General features: G+C 55.7%; 1 protein-coding gene and 1 long non-coding RNA gene across 7 annotated transcripts in view; one reads left to right on the top strand and one right to left on the bottom strand.

The window, feature by feature from the left end:
- Nucleotides 1-21,492, top strand: part of CDH23 (cadherin related 23) — a 420,778-nt gene that overhangs the window by 293,149 nt on the left and 106,137 nt on the right. For all 4 annotated transcript variants that reach the window (XM_037745824.1, XM_037745823.1, XM_017548835.2 and 1 more), the window contains exons 20-27: nt 1,729-1,845; nt 5,344-5,456; nt 6,603-6,710; nt 12,222-12,411; nt 12,742-12,887; nt 14,998-15,217; nt 16,997-17,149; nt 19,189-19,302. In XM_037745824.1, the coding sequence (XP_037601752.1) occupies nt 1,729-1,845; nt 5,344-5,456; nt 6,603-6,710; nt 12,222-12,411; nt 12,742-12,887; nt 14,998-15,217; nt 16,997-17,149; nt 19,189-19,302 (1,161 nt within the window). The remainder of the gene's footprint in view (nt 1-1,728; nt 1,846-5,343; nt 5,457-6,602; nt 6,711-12,221; nt 12,412-12,741; nt 12,888-14,997; nt 15,218-16,996; nt 17,150-19,188; nt 19,303-21,492) is intronic.
- LOC108318087 lies at nt 14,686-19,189 on the bottom strand. 3 transcript variants are annotated; one of them, XR_005203441.1, is made up of 4 exons: nt 19,097-19,189; nt 17,025-17,096; nt 16,010-16,228; nt 14,686-14,907 (listed from the first exon to the last, which is right to left on the bottom strand). It is a non-coding gene; the product is annotated as an uncharacterized LOC108318087 (long non-coding RNA). The 3 variants fall into 3 exon arrangements; XR_005203442.1 differs by lacking the exon at nt 16,010-16,228; XR_001831014.2 differs by lacking the exons at nt 14,686-14,907; nt 16,010-16,228 and having other exon boundaries at nt 16,337-17,096.

Here is a 21,492-nt window from a genome sequence, read left to right as displayed (position 1 = left end):
GAGTCAGGGGCAGTGGAGTCAGGGGTGGTGGAGTCGTGGATGGTAGAGTCAGGGGCAGTGGAGTCAGGGGTGGTGGAGTTGTGGATGGTGGAGTCAGGGGCGGTGGAGTCAGGAGTGGTAGAGTCATGGATGGTAGAGTCAGGGGTGGTGGAGTCGTGGATGGTAGAGTCAGGGGTGGTGGAGTCATGGATGGTAGAGTCAGGGGTGGTGGAGTCAGGGGCGGTGGAGTCATGGATGGTGGAGCCAGGGACGGTGGAGTCAGGGGTGGTAGAGTCAGGGGTGGTGAATTCAGGGGTGGTGGAGTCAGGGATGGTGGATTCACGGGGTGGAGTCAGGAGTGGTGGAGTCAGGGGCGGTGGAGTCAGGGGTGGTGGAGTCAGGGGCGATGGAGTCAGGGGTGGTGAAGTCAGGGACAGTGGAATCAGGGGTGGAGGATTCAGGGACGGTGGAGCCAGGGATGGTGGAATCAGAGATGGTGGAATCAGAGATGGTAGAGTCACAACTGCTCTTCCCTGGCACCACAAGTTCTTCTAATGAGAGTCTCTGGGTACCAGTCTGGCACCTGACAATGAGCTGAGTGGCTGCTGGGCTGCATCCAGCCTACCCTCCCTGTCCTAATCAGGCATCTCCTGGAGAATGTCACTGCTAAAGAGTTACCCCCAGCACTCCCCACCATCCCTGGAGACTCTGTCCAGGAGAGGCCTTAACTATGGCACTTAGTTCTTTTCAGGGGTATATTAGGGCTCATGTTCCTGTCCTTCTGCTCAAGGCAGGCCTGAGAGTCATATTTGAGGCCCCAGGGGTCGCTGGAGGGGGACACAACCACCTGTCTGGTCTCTTGCCCCTCAAGACTGCTGATTTACCCACTGGATGGTTACCACCACCCCTGCAGCCCAGTGGAGCCCCTTGTGGGGTCAGCCTGTGGCCTCCATGCTTTATCCCTCAGGATCCCAGCAGCAAACCCACAAGTTAGACGGTATCGTTAGACCCAGTCCCAGAGGAGGAGGTGATGCTCAGGCACGTGAAGGCCCCTGCCGAGGCCCTGCAGGTGCCAGTCTGGGTGTGAAGATTCCAGGAGCCTACACACCAGACCTCCTGGCTACTAGGCCAGGGCTGGCAGTAGGTGGCAGGAGGGGCTGGAGCCAGAACCCTTGGTGGGCATGGCTTCGGGACAAGCTGCTCTCAGGGTTTGGACAGGGTGGCTGGAAAAGCTGATCCCTTGAGTCAGGATTTCATGGAGCTGGAAATAAAGATGAAGGCCTTAACTGGACATTAAAGAGAAAATAAAAACTTTTATAAATACCCCTGTGAACAAGAGAAAACTAGATCGAAATTGAATATAGTATATGTAGAATAAGTTAATATGGAGCTTCATGTCTTTTTTATTCCAAGTAAAAGCTGGCCAATCTGAGTGTATTTAATATGGCAGCCAGCCAGGCAGGAGCCAGGAGACAGGAAGACACCAGAGGACCCACTCCATCCCTGAGCCTCTCATGGAGCCTCGTACCCGTGCAGCCCAGCGATCTGGGCTCCAAGAGCAGTGGTTGAGCCACCCTCATCCCTGGGGTGCCCCAGCAGTCAGGCCTCCCACCTCCCTGAGAGCAGCCACTGGGAGGGTCCCATGTCCTCCTCTTGGGCCAGCACAAATCCTGCTCCCGGGGCTGGGGCCATAAGCCCAGGGGCCCAGGATGAGCAGCACCCCCTACCTCTGCCTTTTTCCCTCTGAAGGAGCCACGGTGCTGTTCCTGAATGCCACGGACCTGGACCGCTCCCGGGAGTACGGCCAGGAGTCCATCATCTACTCCCTGGAAGGCTCCGCCCAGTTTCGGATCAACGCCCGCTCAGGTGAGCCCCCCACCCCGAGGACCCTAGTCCTCTGCACCCTGAGGCTGACTCTCCATACCCAGCCCCAGGACCAGCCCCTGGGCCCGGGTGTCATTCTTTTCAGTTTTAAGCAGGTCAGCTTTGAGCACCAGTGTAATCCCTGAAAATTAATTTGAGTGTGATTACTGAACTTACCAAAAAAAATCACAACATGAATTTATCCAGTGAAGGATGTCTTTCAAGGGTAAAGAGTTGTATTATGTTTTAAATGTGTTTCATCTTACAAACAGCTGGTTAACACACCCCTCTTCAGGAACATTTATTAGAGCCTCAGTGTCCCCCTCCCTCAGCTGCTGACCTCATTCTTAAATCCTGGCTCCTCTTCTTTCACAGATGTATGCCTCAGTTTTCCCACCTGTAAAATAAGGATGATCGTATCAGGGCTGTTGTGTGGGTTAAATGATGTGTAATACGAAACACACTGTGAATAGCCCCTGGCACACAGTAAGTGCTGAAACAATTACTGTCATTATTCTCTTTTGTTTATTCACCTGCGAGCCCCCTGCCCCCAGCTCCCAGCTCAGCCCGTGTAACTCTCTTCTTTCTTCTTCATCTCTTCATGTACATTCATCAGTTTTCTCTCCTCCTTGAAGCTGGGAGAAAAAGGGGGCAGAAAGAAGCGGCAAGAGACCCAAGCTTTTTAGCCAGACCTGGGGAAGAATCTAGGACCCCTGTATATTCATTGACATGTTCATTCAGAAATTGGGGTGGGTGCTGTCTGATCCAGGTGCTGTGCCAGGTGCTGGGGTACAGGAAGGAATAAGACATGGCCCTGACCTCATGAAGTTCCAGGTCAGCTCAGTGGGCAGGCAAGACACCTCACTTCCATGTGAGTGAAAGGAACTGTAGATGTCAAACAGCTAAACCCTATCTCAGTGGCTTAAGACAATAGAAATTTGAATTCATGCAGTCAACCCATGCAGTTGTTGAGTGGACAGCCCTCCACATGATGATTCTGGGACCCAGCTCTCTTCCATGCTGTGGCTCCAAGGTCACTGCAGAAGGGAAAAGAGCATGGGTTATCGGACTAGGAGGAGGTAATGGGCCAGCCCTTGCCTGGCAGTCATATCCAAGTGATAATTCTTGCCTGGGAAGGGAGCAGGAATCTCTAGTGGACACTGGCCATTTCTGCAGCAGGTGGTCAGTGGCCCAGCAGGGCATTAGCTCTTCCTGCTGTCCATCCTTCCGTGGTGGAAGTCAGCCTTCAATCCCTTTTTTGTCCCCCTTTCCTGGAGGCTTGGGGAGCAGATGGCTGGTTCTGATGGGTACAAAGACTGAGGAAGGGGACCCAGGGCCACTGTGAGCCTCTTTTGCTACCTCTGAGAAAATGAAGGCCTTCCTCCCTGCTCTAAGGAACTTTCACCCACAGTGAGCCCTCATTTCCGGGAGTCTCAGAGTAATGTCACTAGCGAATATGAACCACATGCCCAGCACTGTTGCAAGAACTCTGAGCAGCAGCATCCCATTCCGCCATCCTCACCTGTGAGGCAGGTACTAGCCTTATCCCCATTTTCCAGATGAGGAAGCTGAGCCACTGGGAAGGTTGAGTAGCTTGACTGAGGACTCACAGAGCTTGAACTTCTGACTCCAGAACCCAGATATGAAAGGTGCCATTATGTGAGCAGCTCCCTGGCCTTTCAGCCACCCCTGCCCTTGCCTCCCCAGTCGGGGCTCCAGCTCCCCTCGGGGCCTTTAATGACAAAGACATTTTCTTGCTGCCTTAACATGACTTTGGCTCCAAAGGTGTAAGCCTTTTGCTCTGAGCTCCTCGGTCAAATTAGCCAGGCCTGCTCCACAGAGGTGGCCTTAATTGGATCTAATTTCCCAGATAGGAGAGGCCATCGATCATGCCGACAAGTTCATATTTAAAACTTTTTACAGATTAATTTCTTCCTCGCCCTGCCAATTAATTGACACCACCCTGGAAGGGAGCGTGGCTTGTTGGGCAGACCTCTGTGAGTCTTCCATTCTTGGCCTTGGCACCTAAGCTGCTCTGTCACCCAACCCGGGCTCCCTGCTCAGCGCTGCACAGAGCAGGGGACAAGCCAGCATTCCACGGAGGGAACAGCCAGGGTAGAAGCGGTCCTAAAGGCAATCTAGCCTAGCTGCCTTGTTTTATGGGGGGAAGAACCAAGCTCAGAGAAGTTAAGCAACTTGCCCAGGTCACACAGCTCAGACAATGGGGATAAATGATGGGTAGCATACAGGCCCTGCCTGTGGGGAGTACTCACAGTCCATTGGAGGGAAACAGTCATTCTCTGAGTGTTGGGAGCCTCACCTAGAATTACTTTAGCCTCACAACAGCTCTCCCTGGAAGTCACACCAATCTCCATTTATAGATGAGAAAGCTGAAGCTTAAAAAAAATTAAATTTTTCTAAGGCCAAGCATCTGGGAAGGGCCATAATCAGAATTCAAATCCAGGTCTCACGTCCTCACCATGTGGGCTCTCCTACGGCTCATGAAAGACAGTAAATGGCCTGGCTGCAGTGATTGCTGAAGTCCGCTGGGACTGGCTCACCTTGCTCCCGAGAGCTAACGAGGCACTCAACTGCGAACTCCATATTCAATACCATCAAGTTGGGAGCTTAAAATGGGCCCTGGGGGGACTCTTTACACCAAGGAAATTGGCAAATGCCTTTTATTTTGGGGAGCCAGTTGTCATACATTTACTAGCACACCGCTACCAGGGTGATAGTTATATTTCAGTTATACCAAAATACAAAGGCCAAATACAGGTGAACAAAAAATGTTGTTTAATTGTTCACATTTAACACATTAAAAAAACTTGGGGCAATGTAATTATGCTATTCACAGTGTAATTAGGAAATTATTTTATAACTATTAATTATCAATGCGTGATAAGGTTGAATTGGTTGAACTGCCCAGTGATGAGTCACAAGTGAGAACGCACGTGAGCACCTGGTGTTTTTCTTTCCTGTCATTGTATTTCTGTGGCTATATAAATAAACCGTGCCTGGCACTGTTCTAAGATTTCCGTGATATTAATTAGATTAACCTCACAACAGCCCTATGAGGTAGGTCCTATTATGGTTCCCTTTGGATCCTATGAGGAAACTGATGCACAGAGGTTGGAAGTAACCAGTTCAGGATGATAAAGCCAGCAAGATAGTGTCAAAAGTCTAAACAAGAGGTGATCTGTGACTCAGCCCAAGGCCTGATGGCCCTCCTGCCCTGTTCTCCAGGCCCTACCCCCGAGAATCAGCCTAGATTTCCACGCATCTGCAAATATCTTCTCCTCATGGGGCTATGTTGCCCAGTTCTGGGGACCCGCCTCCTAAGGCATGGGAGCTCTGCCGTCTCCCACTGTGAGCGCCATGTCAGGAACACATCCAGGCTGCCAGATCATGGTAGCTCTTTCCCTCACTCTCTCCCTGCTTCCCTTGCCCTCTCCCTGCCCCACCCAAACCCTCTCACACACCCACTTCTCTCTCCGACAGGAGAAATCACCACCACATCTCTGCTTGACCGAGAGACCAAGTCTGAATACATCCTCATTGTTCGCGCAGTGGACGGGGGTGTGGGCCACAACCAGAAAACTGGCATCGCCACAGTGAGTGCGCCCCCCTCCTGCGCCCAGCTTCCCCTCACCAGCCAGGCTCCTGCTCCCCGCTCATCTTCAGGTTGCCCGCCTTGTACCTCTGGACCCTGTGTCCTGAGCCGGTGTGAGGCATTGTGAAGGTGAGTGAGGGGACAGAAACCAACGGATCATCATTGGAGGTCAGCCCCCAGGGCCACCACCGCTGTGGGGAAGAAAGGCACTACCACCAGGAATGCAGGGCACTTGGGAGGAGCAAAATAAAATATTTTCTCTGCTGCCCCCTAAAATCTAGGAGGGCAGGTGGCAGAAGGCATGAGCCCCATAGGCCCCTCCTTGCCTTGGCACCTGCCAACAAGCAGAAGTAGGCGTTCCTGCCAGGAAGAGCACTGAAGGGTCCCTGGGGGCTTGTCCTTCCCCAGCCAATGTGCCCCAGAGAGTAGAAAGCTAGAGGAAGAAACTCTGTGGGCCCTGAATGAGCTCTGGGCTGAAGAAGTGAAGGGGGTGAGAAGAGCTCTGTGGAAGGGGAAGTGGGAGGACCCGCTGGCAGTCACTCCAGCCACCTTCCCTTTTTGTCCCCCATTCAGTTTCCTTGGCTCTCCCTCAAAAGAGGCTCAAACCCAGCCGGCAGCATCCCCATCCTTACCCAGACAGAGAGGCTGGAGATGGTATTTCGTGGCCAGGGATTTGATGCAAAAATCCCCAGTGCCCTACCCTATCAAGGGAGGCCCCTGCTATTGGGAATCAGAGCCCTATAAAGAATGTACCTGGTGGCAGGTGAGCAGGGAAATTGCTTGGCTTGTAGCTGAGACGGGGAAGCTCAAGGGATTCTATGAGATCCCCTACCCTGTCAGTCACTTTCAGCCAAGACTGGAGGAGGGGGTGGGAGAAGTCCCAGGTCACAGCAAGGATTTCGGGGATCATCACATCCATTCCACTGCCTCCTGATGGGACCACACTGGAACTCTCTCTCCTAAAGGGGCCTGGCTCCTTTCTGTCCTTGAAAGCCCAGGCCCTGCCAAGACTCCCAAGGTTAGTGGAGCTGGTGGAATTAATGCCAAGATGACCCGTGGGCATCCGAGCCCGTTTCCCCTGGCAGGCCCTGCCTGCCCTGGCCCAACTCAGCTGGATTCATCCACAGCGCCCCTTGTGGTTTCACAGGTAAACATCACCCTCCTGGACATCAATGACAACCACCCCACGTGGAAGGACGCACCCTACTACATCAACCTGGTGGAGATGACCCCTCCAGACTCGGACGTGACCACGGTAGGTAGTGGCGGAGCAGCAGAACTGCCAGGCAGCCCTTCCCAGGGGTGCCTGCCATGTGGGGCTGATGGACTCTGTGTCCCTTTCAGCCAGCTCTTGCAATAGAGTTCTAGCCGTTCTCTGGCATGGTGAAAGGCAGTCCGAGGTCAAGGGAAAGCCCTCACCTGGCCTCCAGTGTCAGCAGGCCTCAGGCTTTGTCAAAGGGAGCTTCAGGCAGCCCAGGGACAGTGGCAGGGGAGCTCAGGCTGGCTCCACTTGGAAGCCACACGTGCCCTTAGAGCCGGGGACTCTGGTCACCCCCTCTAGAGAGCTCCCACCCCCACAGTGCACAAGCCCCAGCCCCACCACAGCGCCTGTCTTTCACTGCTGCATCCCTGCAGTCATCAGTCTGGGTTAGCTGATCAGGAATTTTCTGGCCCAGGTTTGCACCAGCCCGTGTGTGTGTTATGTGCTCATGGGCAGGGATGTGCACAGCTCAAGATGCAGAGGGGAGATGCAGCCAAAGCCAGGGCATCCACAGCAGAGACAAGTATCCTGGGGAAACTGAGGAGGCCCAGGTCCCATGCCCACACCATCTGCTCTGCTGGGAGATCCCCATTTCTCAGCCTTCTCGTCACCCTATAACCATGTGACCTCACTTGTGGAGGCTTGTCCCCACATGAGCAGCCCTACTGCCACCACCCAGCCCTGTGGGGGACATGAATCCTGACCACTCACAGTAGGGCCATTCACTGAACACCTGGGAAGTGCCCTGAGCCTCACCTGAGGGCTTCTCAGGAATTCTCTCTTCTCATCCTCATCATCTCACATGGCAGAGGGATTCTGCTCCCATTGTTCTGTGGAGGAGACAGACTTAGAGCTTAAAGGGTTGCCCAAGGTCCCAGAGCTAGTAAGGGGTGAGGCCATTACTTGAACCCTGGTCTGACTTGGAGACGAGGGATTAGAACCTACCTATCCCAGTCCTTATTCCTCTGCTGGTTCAAGTGGTACCCTGGCAGGTGGCCAGGTCCTGAGGAACTGGAGAACTCCGGTGGGATGGGAGAAGCGATGATAACTTTGCATCCAGCTCTCCAGAAAGGCTGCCCTACGTGAGCCCAAGCAGCTCTGGGCTGCTAATGCCCAGCCTCTCCAGCCCCACCCTCAGCAACCACACCCAGCAGTGGCTGTGGCTGGGAGAGGAGGTCCACCTGGAAGGAAGGACAAAGAGAGGGAGGGAAGGATTGGCTGTCATGCCTCTCTTCCTTTCCACGTGTTCACTGACTGGCTGTCAACTGGTGTGTGGATGCCCCTCCCGGAGGATCCAATGGCATAGGGCAGAAGTGAGGAATCTGGAATCTGTCATTTCTCAAAGCCCCATAGAGGAATTCCTTCCAGCCCAGGGCCAGGTTTAGAAGCCACTACCCTGGCACTTTGACACGGCTTTCTAGGGCCCTCTGGTGGGTGCTCTCTGCTGCTGCCTCGTGGGCACTGCACTGACTCAGGACAGCCTCCTCCTAACCCCAGCCAGGGGCTCCACGAGCTGGGGCTGGATCTCACCTCTGGATACTTTCTGGTCAGCCCTCCCCTTTCCCTTGTGTTTCTGGGAAATTCCTCCCAAAGGGAATTGAGGGGCAGGTAAAGAAGGTTGCTCTGGGAGAAAGGGGCTGCGTGGGACACCAGCCTGGGCTACCGTGATCAAACAGTGTATCTGGCAGTAGGTATGCCAGGTGAGGACTGCACTCAGCCTTGGGCCTTTGCAAGCTCCGGTCCCCGTGGCCTTCACCCAGTGTACAGCTCCTCACATGTCCTTCTGAGCCATGAGCGGGCACAGACAATGGACTGGGGCGCTACCCAGTGCCTCCTCACTTTTCAGGAAACCCACGAGCCATCAGAGAATGCCTTGGGCATGCCAGGCCCCATGCTTGTCAGGCTGAGGGTACAGGAAGCAACGCCAGGCCGGGTGCAGTGGCTCATGCCTGTAATCCCAGCACTTTGAGAGTCCAAGGCAGGCAGATCACTTGAGCCTAGGAGTTCAAGACCAGCCTGGGCAACATAGTAATACCCCCACTCTGAGTCTTTACAAAAAAAAAATTTTTTTTAAGTAGTCAGGTGTGGTAGTGCACACCTTTGGTCCCAGATACTCGGGAGGCTAAGGCAAGAGGAGTTTTGAGCCTCATAGATTGAGGCTGCAGTGAGCCAAGATCACACCACTGCACTCCAGCCTGTGTGACAGAGTGAGATCCTGTCTCCAAAAAAAAAAAGGAAGCTCCTGCCCTGCCTTTGGAGATCTTCACATCACTCTTCTTCTCAGACCCAATGGTTCCCATCTCTCCCTGTGCAAAAGCCAGACTCCTTTACCGGACCTACATCTGCGTGCACCAGTTGAGGTCTGGCATGCAGGCACTGACCATGTCCACCTGCACAGGCGTGCGCTGGCGGAGTGACCGTCTCTGTCTGCAAAGGAGATTTTGGTCCCACTCTCCTTCCTGGCTCCTGCAGCTGCCTTCAAGGACCTGGCTGATGGGCATTGATTTAGAGCCTTTCAAAGCCCTCCAGCAAAATAAAGGAGAGGGGAGAAGGAGAGAATTATTCCCTGTCAGGCAGGAGAAAAATGATGGGCATGAAATTGGAAATAAATGAGGAGAAAGTGGTGAGATTCTATAAAATCGTCCAGCAGGGAGCCTGCAGGAGGGGTCACAGCCCTCCACCCTCTCCTGTACCCCCAACCCACCCTGTGACCAGAGTCAGTCAAGAGGCCCAAAACCAGTGTCCATGCTCCAACTAGGGTCATTTGGAAGCAGCTACCCTGGCACTCTCTGGCATGGTGGGGGCAGGAAGAGGGGATAGAAGAGGAGAAAACACCCCCCATGTGAAATTCATCTCCGCCTGTTCAGCAACAGGTGTGGTCTTGGAGCAAGTCACCTCCAGAAAAATAAAACAGGAATAAAATCATCTCTCCCCCAGGCTGGGTGTGGTGGCTCACCCCTGTAATCCCAGCACTTTGGGAGGCCAAGGCAAGTGGATCACTTGAGGTCAAGAGTTTGAGACCAGCCTGGCCAACATGGTAAAACCTTGTCTCTGCTAAAAATACAAAAATTGGCTGGGCATGGTGGCTCTTTCCTGTAATCCCAGCTACTTGGGAGGCTGAGGCAGGAGGATTGCTTGAACCCAGGAAGTAGAGATTGCAGTGAGCAGGGATTGCACCACTGCACTCCAGCCAGAGCAGTGGAGCAAAACTCCATCTCAACAAAAACAAACAAAATCCCTTTTCAAACTGTTGAGAGAAGCATTGTAGAAACGCAAAGCATCCTGATCTCCTAAGTCCATCAGTGAAATGACTTGTCCTGGTTTGAATTATTCCTGTGGTACCTAAGAGCCCTGTCTCCTGTTTACAAAATGGGGGTTTTGGGGTCCCCTTTATGGAGGCTAGGGAAACTGAGGCAACATGCCCGCAGCAAGATGAGGACACCTGAGGCCTGGAAGGCAGGGACCTCCCCTACCCTACCCTTCGGTGCTGCAAGGTTGAAAAGAGAGAGGAGGGCCGAGCAGTCCGGGGTGAGAGCGGAGGCTGCCCCCACCTCTCTGAAGGGGAAGCTGGTCTAGGTGCCACAGCATTCAGCCCTGCGTCAGCCTCTCTCCCGCTGGCCTTCCCAGGGCCCACCGACAGGGGCAGATGGGAGTTCTCAGCCAGGGCTGCTCATCTGTCTGTTCTGGTCTGGTGGCCCCAGAGACACCTCTGGCTGGGGATTAAGGAGAGGAGGGACAGATTCTGCTGCCAAAGCACAAAAGGCTCCACATCAAGTAAGATGAAGGGGCTGACAAGGCCTGGCTGTCATCACTGACTATCCTGCAGTTAAGAATGACACTGTCCTGCTGTGGACCCAGGGACTGTGGTCACCTCCCAGCCCCCACTGACCTCGTCCACCTCAGGTGCCAAAGTGGCCTCTGCAGTGCAGGGTCGGGGGTGATCGAGGGGTAACAGCCACCTCAGGAGCCTCCAGGCTGAGAGTTGGGTCAGTGCCATGGGTGGTGCTGTGTGATCCTGAGACCGGCCTGTGCCTCTCTGGGCTCTACTTACTCCTTGTGAAAAGCAGGGCAATGGATGGTGAGAGAGCTTCCCCACAGAGCAGGGGATCAGTGCACGCAGGGGGCCTCGGCAAAGACGAGGAGCCCTCGGAGACCTCAGGGGACCCTTGGCCTTTTGTTTACAACCTGGCTGTGTGGGATCGGAGATGCTAAGGCACAGCAGGCTATGGGGCTCACCTCCCCTAGGTTAGGATGGCACTGAGCACTGGCCCCTTCATGATGTGGGGGCTATAAGTGAGGAACCGGGGTGTGGGCTGGAGGGTTGAAGGGGCCAGAGTGTCTGAGGCCGTCCTGCTTCTCACCAGGGATGGTGTTCCTCCCTTCCTGGGTGCTCAGCCCTCTCCTCCCTCAACACTCCCCTAGCCCCGTGACTGCCCTAGTTAACTGGGTCCCACCTTCTGAAAGTGGGGCCCAGCCATAGCCTCCTCCACATGCCCTGTCATCCCTGGTGTCACATTCTAAAGCTTCAAAAGAAGGAAGGGAGGGTTTGAGGATGAAGAACCCAGTCTCCAAAATCCAGAGTTTCAAATTCTTTCAAAAATCTCAGCCTGTGCACAGGTTCCCCAGCCCTTCCCAGTCCTCCCCTGGAGAACTCCGTGGTCAGGGACCTGCTGGGGGCCCCCTGGTCGCCCAAAACCCACAGACATGTCCCCCTGAATGTCTGGAACAGAAGGGCACAAAGCTGTGGGGTATGTGTGGGCATTTGTGTGTGTGTGGGGGGGTGTGGTGTGTGTATGGTGTGTGTGTGGTGTGTGTATGTGTATGTGTGGTGTGTGTGGTGTGTTGGGGTTTGGTGTGTGGGGTGTGGGGGGGTGCTGTGTGTTGGGTGTGGGTGTGTGTGTGTTGGGGGTTTGTGGTGTGTGTGTGTTGGGGGGGTGTGGTGTGTGTATGGTGTGTGTGCGGGTGTGGTGTGTGTGTGGCGTATATGGGGGGGGTATGTGTGGGTGTGTGGGTGTGTGTGTGTGTTAGAATCCCAGCTCTGCGCTTCCTGGCTTTGAGGCCTTGGGAGCCCCGTTGACCCTCATCCATGCAGTGGGCATAATTAGATATACCTGCTTCATACAGTTGTTCACACAGTACCTGGCGATGGCCTGGCTCCTCTGGGACACTGGGTGCCCGCTGGGGGCCCCTGTAGGAGTGTGCCAGGTGCCGTCAGATGCATTAGCTCAGGCAGGGTTACACCCCCTGTCACAGATCCGGAAGCCCAGGAGAAAGGGGCTTGCCTGAGACGGAAATGGACAGGTTTTGCTAGAGCGCCCAAAGGCTTCCACTGCCGATTCACTTTCTGAACCTCCTGCCTCCCAACCCCCTCGGACCACTTCCTGGGCCAGACAGAACCAGGATGCCTCCTCCCCAGGACCAATGTCTGAGCTAGAAACCCCCAGCCAGCCCAGAGACACCCTCCCCGGGCCTGGCTCAGCAAAGGGGTCTGCTCCCTCCCGGCAGGTGGTGGCTGTGGACCCAGACCTGGGGGAGAATGGCACCCTGGTGTACAGCATCCAGCCACCCAACAAGTTCTACAGCCTCAACAGCACCACGGGCAAGATCCGCACCACTCATGCCATGCTGGACCGGGAGAACCCCGACCCCCACGAGGCCGAGCTGATGCGCAAAATCATCGTCTCTGTCACTGACTGTACGGACCCCTCTCACCCCTCACAGCCCCCACACCTTAGGCTGCGGGCATGCGCAGTGGACCTCTGGGGAATCTGGGGCCCACACAGGAGGGCTGTGTCTGATCACCAGGAGTAGAGTAATACCCACGCCCCAGCTGTGACTCCCAGAGCACCCCAAGGGAATGGAGGGGGCGGGGAGGGGAGCTTCGAGGCTCAGGCTGCTTCCTGGAGGGGCCGCTGGGATGGAGAGCTCTGACTGACACCCTCTCGCCACTTGTCTTCTTCCTGTCCATTTTCTCTTGCACCCATCTTACCCCATTCTCGGCCCCTTCTCACCCTGGTCTTCCCAGGTGGCCAACCCCCTCTGAGAGCTACCAGCAGTGCCACAGTGTTTGTGAACCTCTTGGATCTCAATGACAATGACCCCACCTTTCAGAACCTGCCTTTCGTGGCCGAGGTGCTGGAAGGCACCCCCGCGGGGGTCTCCATCTACCAAGTGAGTCTCTCTCATTTCATCCCTACCAGCCCAGAAGGGGGCAGTGGGTGCCCGAGGGGCCTCGCCCAGGCGGAGCACATTGCAGGGGCGGGGCAGGGGAGAAACTGGGGCTTGAAGGACAGAGGCTCTGGAGACATGGAGGGGAACATGGCTGGAAAGGATAGGGAGATGGGCAAAGGCAGAGGCAGAGACAGGGAGGGAGGCAAAGGTGGAATTCTGCAAGCCAAGTCCAAGTTTCTCAGGGCCTGATTATGGATGTCTGGCCTGCACATGGTTGTAGAATATAAAGAAGGCCAGATGAGTGTAGTCCTGGGCATCGCCTCTCCCATGCTTTCCCATAGCCCCCGATCAGCTCCCTGTAGTAGAAGGGCCTCTGCCCACTTTTCAGAGCTCTAAAGAGACTTTCCTAGGACCCTGAGGCCACACAAGGCAGGGTCTGATCTTGGGCCTGGCTTCTTTGCCTCCTTTTCCATCATCCTCTGGTCAGGGGGATCCTGAAGGTGCTGGTTTGGGGAAGATGACATCCAGGGTTTCCAGTCCTTTCAAAACCTCAGCCCTCCAGGGGCCGTTTGGAAACACCAGAGACCCTCCTGGTTAAGCGCATGGGCTTTGGAGTCCAGCCAATAGAGGTGTGGATCCCAGCTCCACCAACAAGTGCTGTGTGGCTTGGAGCAAACTGCTTACCCTCTCTGAGCCTCAGTTTCTCATCTGTGAAACGGAGATAATAATAGTACCTTCCTGACTGCTGTGGGGATTCAATCAGACACATGGATGAAGCACCCTGGAACTTGGACTCAGGAAAACACGGGAGCTGTGGCGATCACTATGTGTCTGTCACGAGGGCTTATACCTGAGACGCAGTGGCAGGATCAGGTTAGCCTGTTCCCATTCAAAGGAGACGGGGTTGTTTGTCAGGATGCCAGAGGGGGTGAGCTTGGTGGTGCTCCACAGGCCCACTGTGCCTCAGTTTCTTCATCTGTAGGAGGAGGTGGATGGTGTTTCCCAAGCTCCCAGCAGGGGGCGCCTCGATCCAGGGAACAGCAGCCTGTCCTGAGGAAGCCCCCAGGCCAAGGGGAGGCGGGGTGAGAGCGAGTGAACCCCTAACCCCAGTTCTCTGGAGGCTCACACTGGCAAATAAAGATGCCCACCAATGCAACTTCTGAGTTCATAGAGGAAGGAGCAGGGAGCGTATAATTTGGAAACTGTCTTCACATGCAGGACGAGCCTCCTCCCCTGAACTGTGCTCCCTGGGCCCACCTAGGACCTCAGGCGATACAGATTTCTGCTGGTTGTGCAGAAGAGCAGTCTCCAGGGGGTAGAGCTGTGTGCAAGTAAAGTAGAAATACTGAGCACCCTGTCCTGAAAGCATTCAAGCTGAGTCCAGACGACCTTGATAATGTCTCCCAGTCCTGAGAGCTTTGGCTTAATCCCAAACGCCATTTCAGCTGTTTCTACACATTTTCCCCAAATGCCTTGAATCCACTTCAGTAAAACATCCAGGGTACCAGGGTCTTGAGTCAGGCAATCTGATGGGGGCTGGAGGTGCAAATGGAATTAGGGAGGAGGCTTGCCTGTACATGGCTGCCAATGACTTTTTAAAAAATAATAATGAAACCCTCAAGTGACTTTTACAAAAGAACCCTTGACGTCATTTTATTTTTGTTGTTGCTGTCTCACAAATCAAGCAAAGCGGGGAGGGGCAGCCTGTGACTCCCATCTTCTGTGTGGTTGAGCTCCAGATCATGATGGGGTCCTCAAGCTGGAACAGCTGCTCCAAATCTGGGAGGGCTTCCTAACGGGGAGAGCAGGAGATGAAGGGGGAAATCGTTGTAGAGACCTGAGCTCTTATTCTAAAAAGTCCCTCTGCCACCCCACCGTCGGCCTCACTTGGTGCCTTGGGACACCTGTCAGCTGGTGCGTGACCCTCTTAGCATCTGGGAGGGTCCCCTGGGGACAGTGGCCTGACCAAAGGCTCAGAGGGGAGCATATGTGTCTTGTGTCTGGCTGTAGCCAAGTGTGTCTCGGCGGAGAGGAGGGGGCACTTATTAGGGGAGAAGCATCCGTCCCAGTGTCCCCTCCCCATCCTCATGCTGCCCCTCCTTGCCCTCAGGTGGTGGCCGTCGACCTAGATGAGGGCCTGAATGGCCTGGTGTCCTACCGCATGCAGGTGGCTATGCCCCGCATGGACTTCCTCATCAACAGCAGCAGCGGCGTGGTGGTCACCACCGCCGAGCTGGACCGAGAGCGCATCGCCGAGTACCAGCTGCGAGTGGTGGCCAGTGACTTGGGCACGCCCACGAAGAGCTCCACCAGCACGCTCACCATCCACGGTAAGGGGCGAGGGGGCTTCCACTGCGTGTTCAGTGCGTGGGCACAGGCCCGGGTCAGGGCCAGGGGGAGTGGGGAGCCTGTGTCCCCCACTGCTGTCTGCTGGACTTGTAGGCACAGGCTCCCTTGTTAATGAGGCACCCTCCTCAGCTGGAGGCACTCAACACTGCAGAGTCTTCTCTGCACCTGGCCACTGCCTTCAGTGCCCCAGAGCTCAGGGGCAGTGGCCTGGACCTGCTGCCAAGGCCCCGCTCCCCATTCTTCCTAGCCCCAGATTGTAGCAACAGCAAAGGGGACTTGCTTGAGCCAGGGCCGGGACCTCAGGGTCATGAGCAGCCAGGGAGGGTGCAGAGCACTTTGTCTTCTTTGGAAGGCCAGAGTTTTTGTTTGGAAACCTAAAGGAGACCTCCCTGTCCCATGGGTGTGGAACACCTGCGCTGGCAGTGACAGGGCATTGCTCTGGGAAGAGAGCAGCTGGGAATCCCAGACTCCCTAAGATCCTCATCCCGCTGGGGCTGTCGCGCTCATTCCCACAGTCTCTGCCTCTGCCCTCTATCGGTGAAGGGGCAGGGTGCTGTTTCCATGCTGAATGAGTCTTTAATTTTCAGAACAGGATGGGGACAAGAGCTGTTACCAAGGGGCCAGGAATAACCCCAGGGAAATAGGGGTGGAGTTTAACAGGCAAGACGTGGCCTGTTCCCTGGGCCTGTTTGGTCCCATCCTAGCTCTGCCGGCCTCTGTGGGATGGTGGCGGGGGAGGGAGTAGTTAGCTTGGCACAGGCACAGACACTGACCCTCTTCAGTGGAGACCTAAGATGGTAAGTATTCCAGAGAGCACGATACTCTCTCCCATCGCTCCAAGGCTTCCTGTGGGTTTATGGTGTCAGTTTCAGGACCCACTTCTTGGCGGATGATTGACAGGGAGTATGTCCCAGCTTTAAGAGAGGACCCCTGGAGGGCCTTCTTCCAAGACTCAGCAGAAGCCATATCATCAAAGGGGCCCAGCATCTCTCCTGGGGATACCATCTAAAGGAACCCAAGTTGGGTGGGGATCACTTCGCTATAAAGGTTGCCCAAGCGCCCCTCGGCCAGAGGAATAGGGCCGAGCATGCACAGCTGAATAAACAAATCTCTAAGGGAAATCAAACCTTATTTCGGGGGATGGGATTATCAAAGTGAGCACCCTTTGCTGAAGCTCCATTGCATACTGAGGGTAGACCTTGAGGCTCCAGCCCCTCCACTCTGCCGCTGTGTGACTTTGGACAAGTCACTCAGCTGCTCTGAGCTTTTGCTTCCTCAGCTACACAGCGTGTCTGATAATACGCGCCTTCTACGATGCTCTGAGGGCCACATGTGGTCCTGTCCGGGAAGCACTTAGCACAGGCGTGGCACGCTGGACAAGCTCGTAAATGGTCACCGTCGTCATCGTTGTCATGACTGTCCATGTTGCCATGGTCGTTGTTAGGTGCATCTGGGAGAGAGGTTCTAAGGTTTTCTCTCTCATCTTTGACAGCTGAGCAGCAGTAAGCCCCCAGGGCACAGGGGCACAGGGACAGCAGGAGGGTCTGGAGCACTGATGGGCTTGGTCCTGGCCCCAGCAGGGATGGGGGGTCCTGGGCTCATGGCCAGGAGGTGTTAACACAGATGCCACTTGGAGCCCATGACTCCCTTGGGAATTCGTTCCCTACTTGGTCTGGAGCTGGAGCTGGAGCCACTGCTCTGGAGCTGGGTCGTCTGCAGCAGAAGGCAGGCCTAGCCCCGGCGCCCATTCTCCCCTGCAGTGCTGGATGTGAACGACGAGATGCCCACCTTCTTCCCAGCCGTGTACAACGTGTCCGTGTCCGAGGACGTGCCGCGTGAGTTCCGGGTGGTCTGGCTGAACTGCACGGACAACGACGTGGGCCTCAATGCAGAGCTCAGTTACTTCATCACAGGTGCTGCCCACCCCCTCCTGTGCAGGCCTGCCGGGGCCCTGCCCACCCCTCCCAGATAGACAGCCAGGCTAGGTGCGGGGTCAGGTGAGGGTGGAAAAGAGGCCAGGGCTCCACTATTGGGCTTCAGCCCTGCCAGTGCCTCCCTGAGGATTTACTCCTGGCCCTTCCCAAGGGCTTTGCAGCTGGATCACGCTGGACTGGCTCCCTGGGGACCTCCTGAATGTGTTGGTTGTAGGCAGGGGGAGGATCTACTAAGGTTCATTCTGGAGAGAGGTGGGGCCCCCTGATTCCTAGGGGGAGCCCTGAGCCCCGCACCCCGCCCCAAGTCTGGGTGACAGAGCAGTAACTGGAGAAATGTGGCCTCGTCCTTCCTCGGGGACCCGTTACTCAGGAGAATTCCCATCTGTTTAGAGGCAGGTGGTTTCCATCTCCCTAAATGAAATGGTTTTAGCTCAAAATTGTTGCCTTGCTGTCACGTGGAGAGCTGTGGCCACAGATGATGAGGCCATGTCCTGGCTCACAGGGGAAAGGGGGCCACAGTGGATCAGTGATGTCTGCCACAGTGGGAGGATTGGTAGGTGGTGGCACACATGCCTTAGACTTGCCGTTCCTGGATGAGAACAGCTTCTCAGCCTCCCTGACACACACGAGAGGTGCTGGGACACATGGGAGCGCAGTCTTCCCGGCTCTTCAACCCCCCACGTGGCCCTTTTACCGGCCCAGTCTTCTCTCTGTCCAGGACCTGCCTACCAAAACACATGTTGCCTCGGCATCTGTGCTTCTGTATACACGGGCAGGGCACATACCAGCCTCCTGGACGCCTCCCCATGAAGCAAGAAGCCTGGCTCACAGCCCGTCCATGGCTTTTGCTGTGGTCAACGTGGCCTCCCAGCCCTCAGCCTGTACTTTCCTCACTCGCCTCCCGGAAGGGGCCCAGCACCCTCAGGCCCACTCCTCATGGTCTGGCCCTAAAGTCGGCCTGAGGGAGGGCTTAGTAACCAAGACCCCTCACACGGCACCAGCCCTGGGTCTCCACCACCCATGCTACTTGCATTCTACTTCTTCCCTGGGCTCCCCAGGAGCCAGATTGTGTCCCTTGCAGATGGTACTAAAGACACTAGGGAGCACTGGAGGTTTGAGGATCAGGAGGCTTTCCCCGGGGCAAACCAGCAAGGACAGGAGTACCTGGCAGTCTGCAGGATGACTCTTCAGCACCCCAAAGTGGCGGGCTCCTGCTGACCTACCCAGAGCCCTCCCGGATTTTCAGTGTGCATTCTGCAAGGAGCTGAGCCCAGTCCTGCCCAAGCTCACCACAAAGCTGGTGCCGTGGTGCCCTCTGCTGCCCAGAATGCCACATTGCTTGCCAGCTGGCAGGGGAGGGGTCTCCAAACTTCTGGGAGTTCTCCTGGCTCCTGTCCACCGCAAGAGGAGACCCTCACACTTCCCACCTGTTGAAGAACTCAGGGAGACTCAGTAATTCCTGTCTCCTGTACTGCTGACTTGACTTCTCCCTCTGTGGAGCCTCCATGTCCCCACTCAGGGAGCTTCAGTTCTCAGCCCATCTCACCTCTGAGATGAGGGATGTGGGGGATGCTCAGCCAACCCCATAGCCCTCAGCCACATATACAAGCCCCTATGTGGGTTAGCTGCTCATACGCTTCTGCAGGACAGGCAGGGAGCGGAGGGGTGAAGGACACACCCAGGGACCCGGGCACGGAGAACCTAGGGCAGCAGAGGCACACCATGGAGCAGTGGGTTCTCCTCTGTAAACTGGAGGCTGAAGGAAATGGCCTGTGTGGAGTGCCTGTATACAGGAGGCGCTCCGTGAAGGATGGGCACTGATTCCAGGCATCCAGCACCCCCACTGAGCCCACCCAAGCTGCACCCGCATCAGAGCGCCTCAGGCAAGGCTGAGTCGACAGCACAGCCTCCCACTCCTGGTCTCACCATGGCAGGTCCCAGCTCAGGAGCAGAGCCCCCCCTTTCCCTGGCCGGGAGCTCTGCTTCCCAGTCCAAAGCTTCCTGTCCTTCACCCACAGGTGGCAACTTGGATGGGAAGTTCAGCGTGGGTTACCGCGATGCCGTTGTGAGAACCGTGGTGAGCCTGGACCGGGAGACCACAGCCACCTACATGCTCATCCTGGAGGCCATCGGTACGCACCAGCCCCGACACCAACACGGTGATCTGGGCAAAGTTCACATGGGGTGCCTCCCAGGAGCAGGCCTTTTGCTAAAGGCTGAACTCTGCCCTGGTGCCAGTGGAGAAAGGGTACCAGACGCTCACTAAACATTACTGCCAGGCATGAGGCTCCCTGCTCGGTGCTACATGTAAGACGCTAGAATGGTAAGGTGGGAGCTGCCTGGGAGACCCATGTAGACAAATCACTGCAAATCCAGGCAAGCCAGCAGGAAGGGAAAAAGATGACATAAGAGTATCAGGCACAAAGGGTGGTGCAAACACAGAGGGAGAGGTCATGGGAGGCTTCCTGGAGGAATCAGCATCTGGGAGTGCCTTTGAATCAGTTAGGACTCTTTCAGTTGCAAATTTTAAAATAAAATAAGCTGACTTCAGCAATATGGGCTCATAAAACCAGCCCACTGGGAGATGTAGCTTCAGGTGTGACTGGGTTCAGGGCTCAGGTGACACCTCAGGCTTCAGTCTCTGCATTGGCTGGCGCTGCCTCCTGTGTGTTGATGTGCTAGTCCATTTTCACGCTGCTGATGAAGACATACCTTAGACTGGGTAATTTATGTAGGAAAAAGGGTTTAATTGGACTTACAGTTCCACGTGGCTGAGGAAGCCTCACAGTCATGGCAGAAGGCAAGGAGGAGAAAGTCCCATTTTACGTGGATGGCAGCAGGCAGGGAATGAGGAAGACGTAAAAGCAGAAACCTCTGATAAAACCATAAGATCTCATGAGACTTACTCACTACTACAAGAACAGTGTGGGGGAAACCGCCCCATGATTCAACTCTCCCACTGCCTCCCTCCCATAACACGTGGGAATTAGGGGTGTACAATTCAAGATGACATCTGGGTCGGGACACAGCCAAACCATATCAGTTGACTTTATTCTTCAGCACACATGTTGGCAGGTCATTGCCCCAGCCTCACCTATACATATTCTCAGGTTGAAGTGCAGCAACAGGGAAGACAACACCTGTCTCTCTCCCGTTCTTGGCAGAAGTCCTCAGATCAGGTCTAGGTAGATCCATTCTGCCCCAGCGCCCATCCCTGAACCCCTCACCGTGGCCAGGGAAGTGAGATGTGCTGGTTTCTTAGGCCTAAGTCACATGCCCATCCCTGGAGCTCGAGGCCGTCCCACCTACCCAGCATCCCAGGCCTCAGAGCCTGGAAGGAAGAGTCTACAGGGGACAGTCAGGGCATGGTCTTCCCAGGGGAGCACAGGCCAGTGCCAATGGGCAGAAACAAGGGGTGCCCACTGCAGCCTTGGGGGCCATATAAAGTTTCAGTACATGGAGAAGCAGGGAGGGCATTTCAGGCAGAGGCACCAACCCTTGCAAGGGGCTGGAGGTGGGAAAGCGCCCTGCGTACACAAGCACGCCTGTGTACACAAGCACGCATGCACACATAGCAGCTGGCCTACGGAGTGGCCCACGCTGGGGAAGGGGAGGCTGTGATCAGGCAGGGCCATGTCGTGGTGGCCTAAACATTGGCCTAGAAATTTGGTCTTTGGTCTCTGGGCAGCAGGGAGCCCTTGAGGGCGCCAGAGAGGAAGAAGGGCATGATGAGGCCTGTGCCCCCGGGTGCCCCTGGTCCTTCTAGGAAGTTTGCAGTGAGCTCTGAGTAAGAAGGGAATGAGCTCTCTGGGCCTCACTCTTTCCAACCCTCAGTTCCTTCCCAGCCCACCCATGCCCAGATGCCTCTGCCCTCTCCCCTGCTCTCCTCCCCTCCTGGGATGGCTACCCACCCTCTGGAGACTTGTCATCACCCCGAAGTCCAGCCTTCACTTTGGGCATTGCTGGCAGGAGGAGAGGACTTCAGTCAGCCTTCTGGGGAGCCCCCCATACACACACTGATCCCAGCCTGAGCAGTAAGCCTGCCCCCGAGGGTGGTGGGAGGCTGGCCTGAAGAGGAGCTCCGGAGGGTTGGAAGACCTACCCCCAGTGAGTGACACCACTGCCACATATGGTCAGCTGCCCTGGGGAAGAAGGACGGAGTCACCCTAGGTCTCCAGGCTATTCCAGCTGCCCACACTCCTCCCTGGGGTGACGACTCTTGTCTGGACATGCAGCGCTAGACACAAGCTCCTTCCTCCAAGGGGGATAACCCAAGAGCTTCCCTAAGGCTGAGCCAGCGCCCCATCCTCCCCACCTCCCCA

The sequence above is a fragment of the Cebus imitator genome, unplaced genomic scaffold, assembly GCF_001604975.1.
Source record: "Cebus imitator isolate Cc_AM_T3 unplaced genomic scaffold, Cebus_imitator-1.0 Scaffold215, whole genome shotgun sequence".
Classification (NCBI taxonomy): domain Eukaryota; kingdom Metazoa; phylum Chordata; class Mammalia; order Primates; family Cebidae; genus Cebus; species Cebus imitator.
Note: the sequence above shows the minus strand (reverse complement) of the source record. Positions and strands in the feature narration are given on the sequence as shown.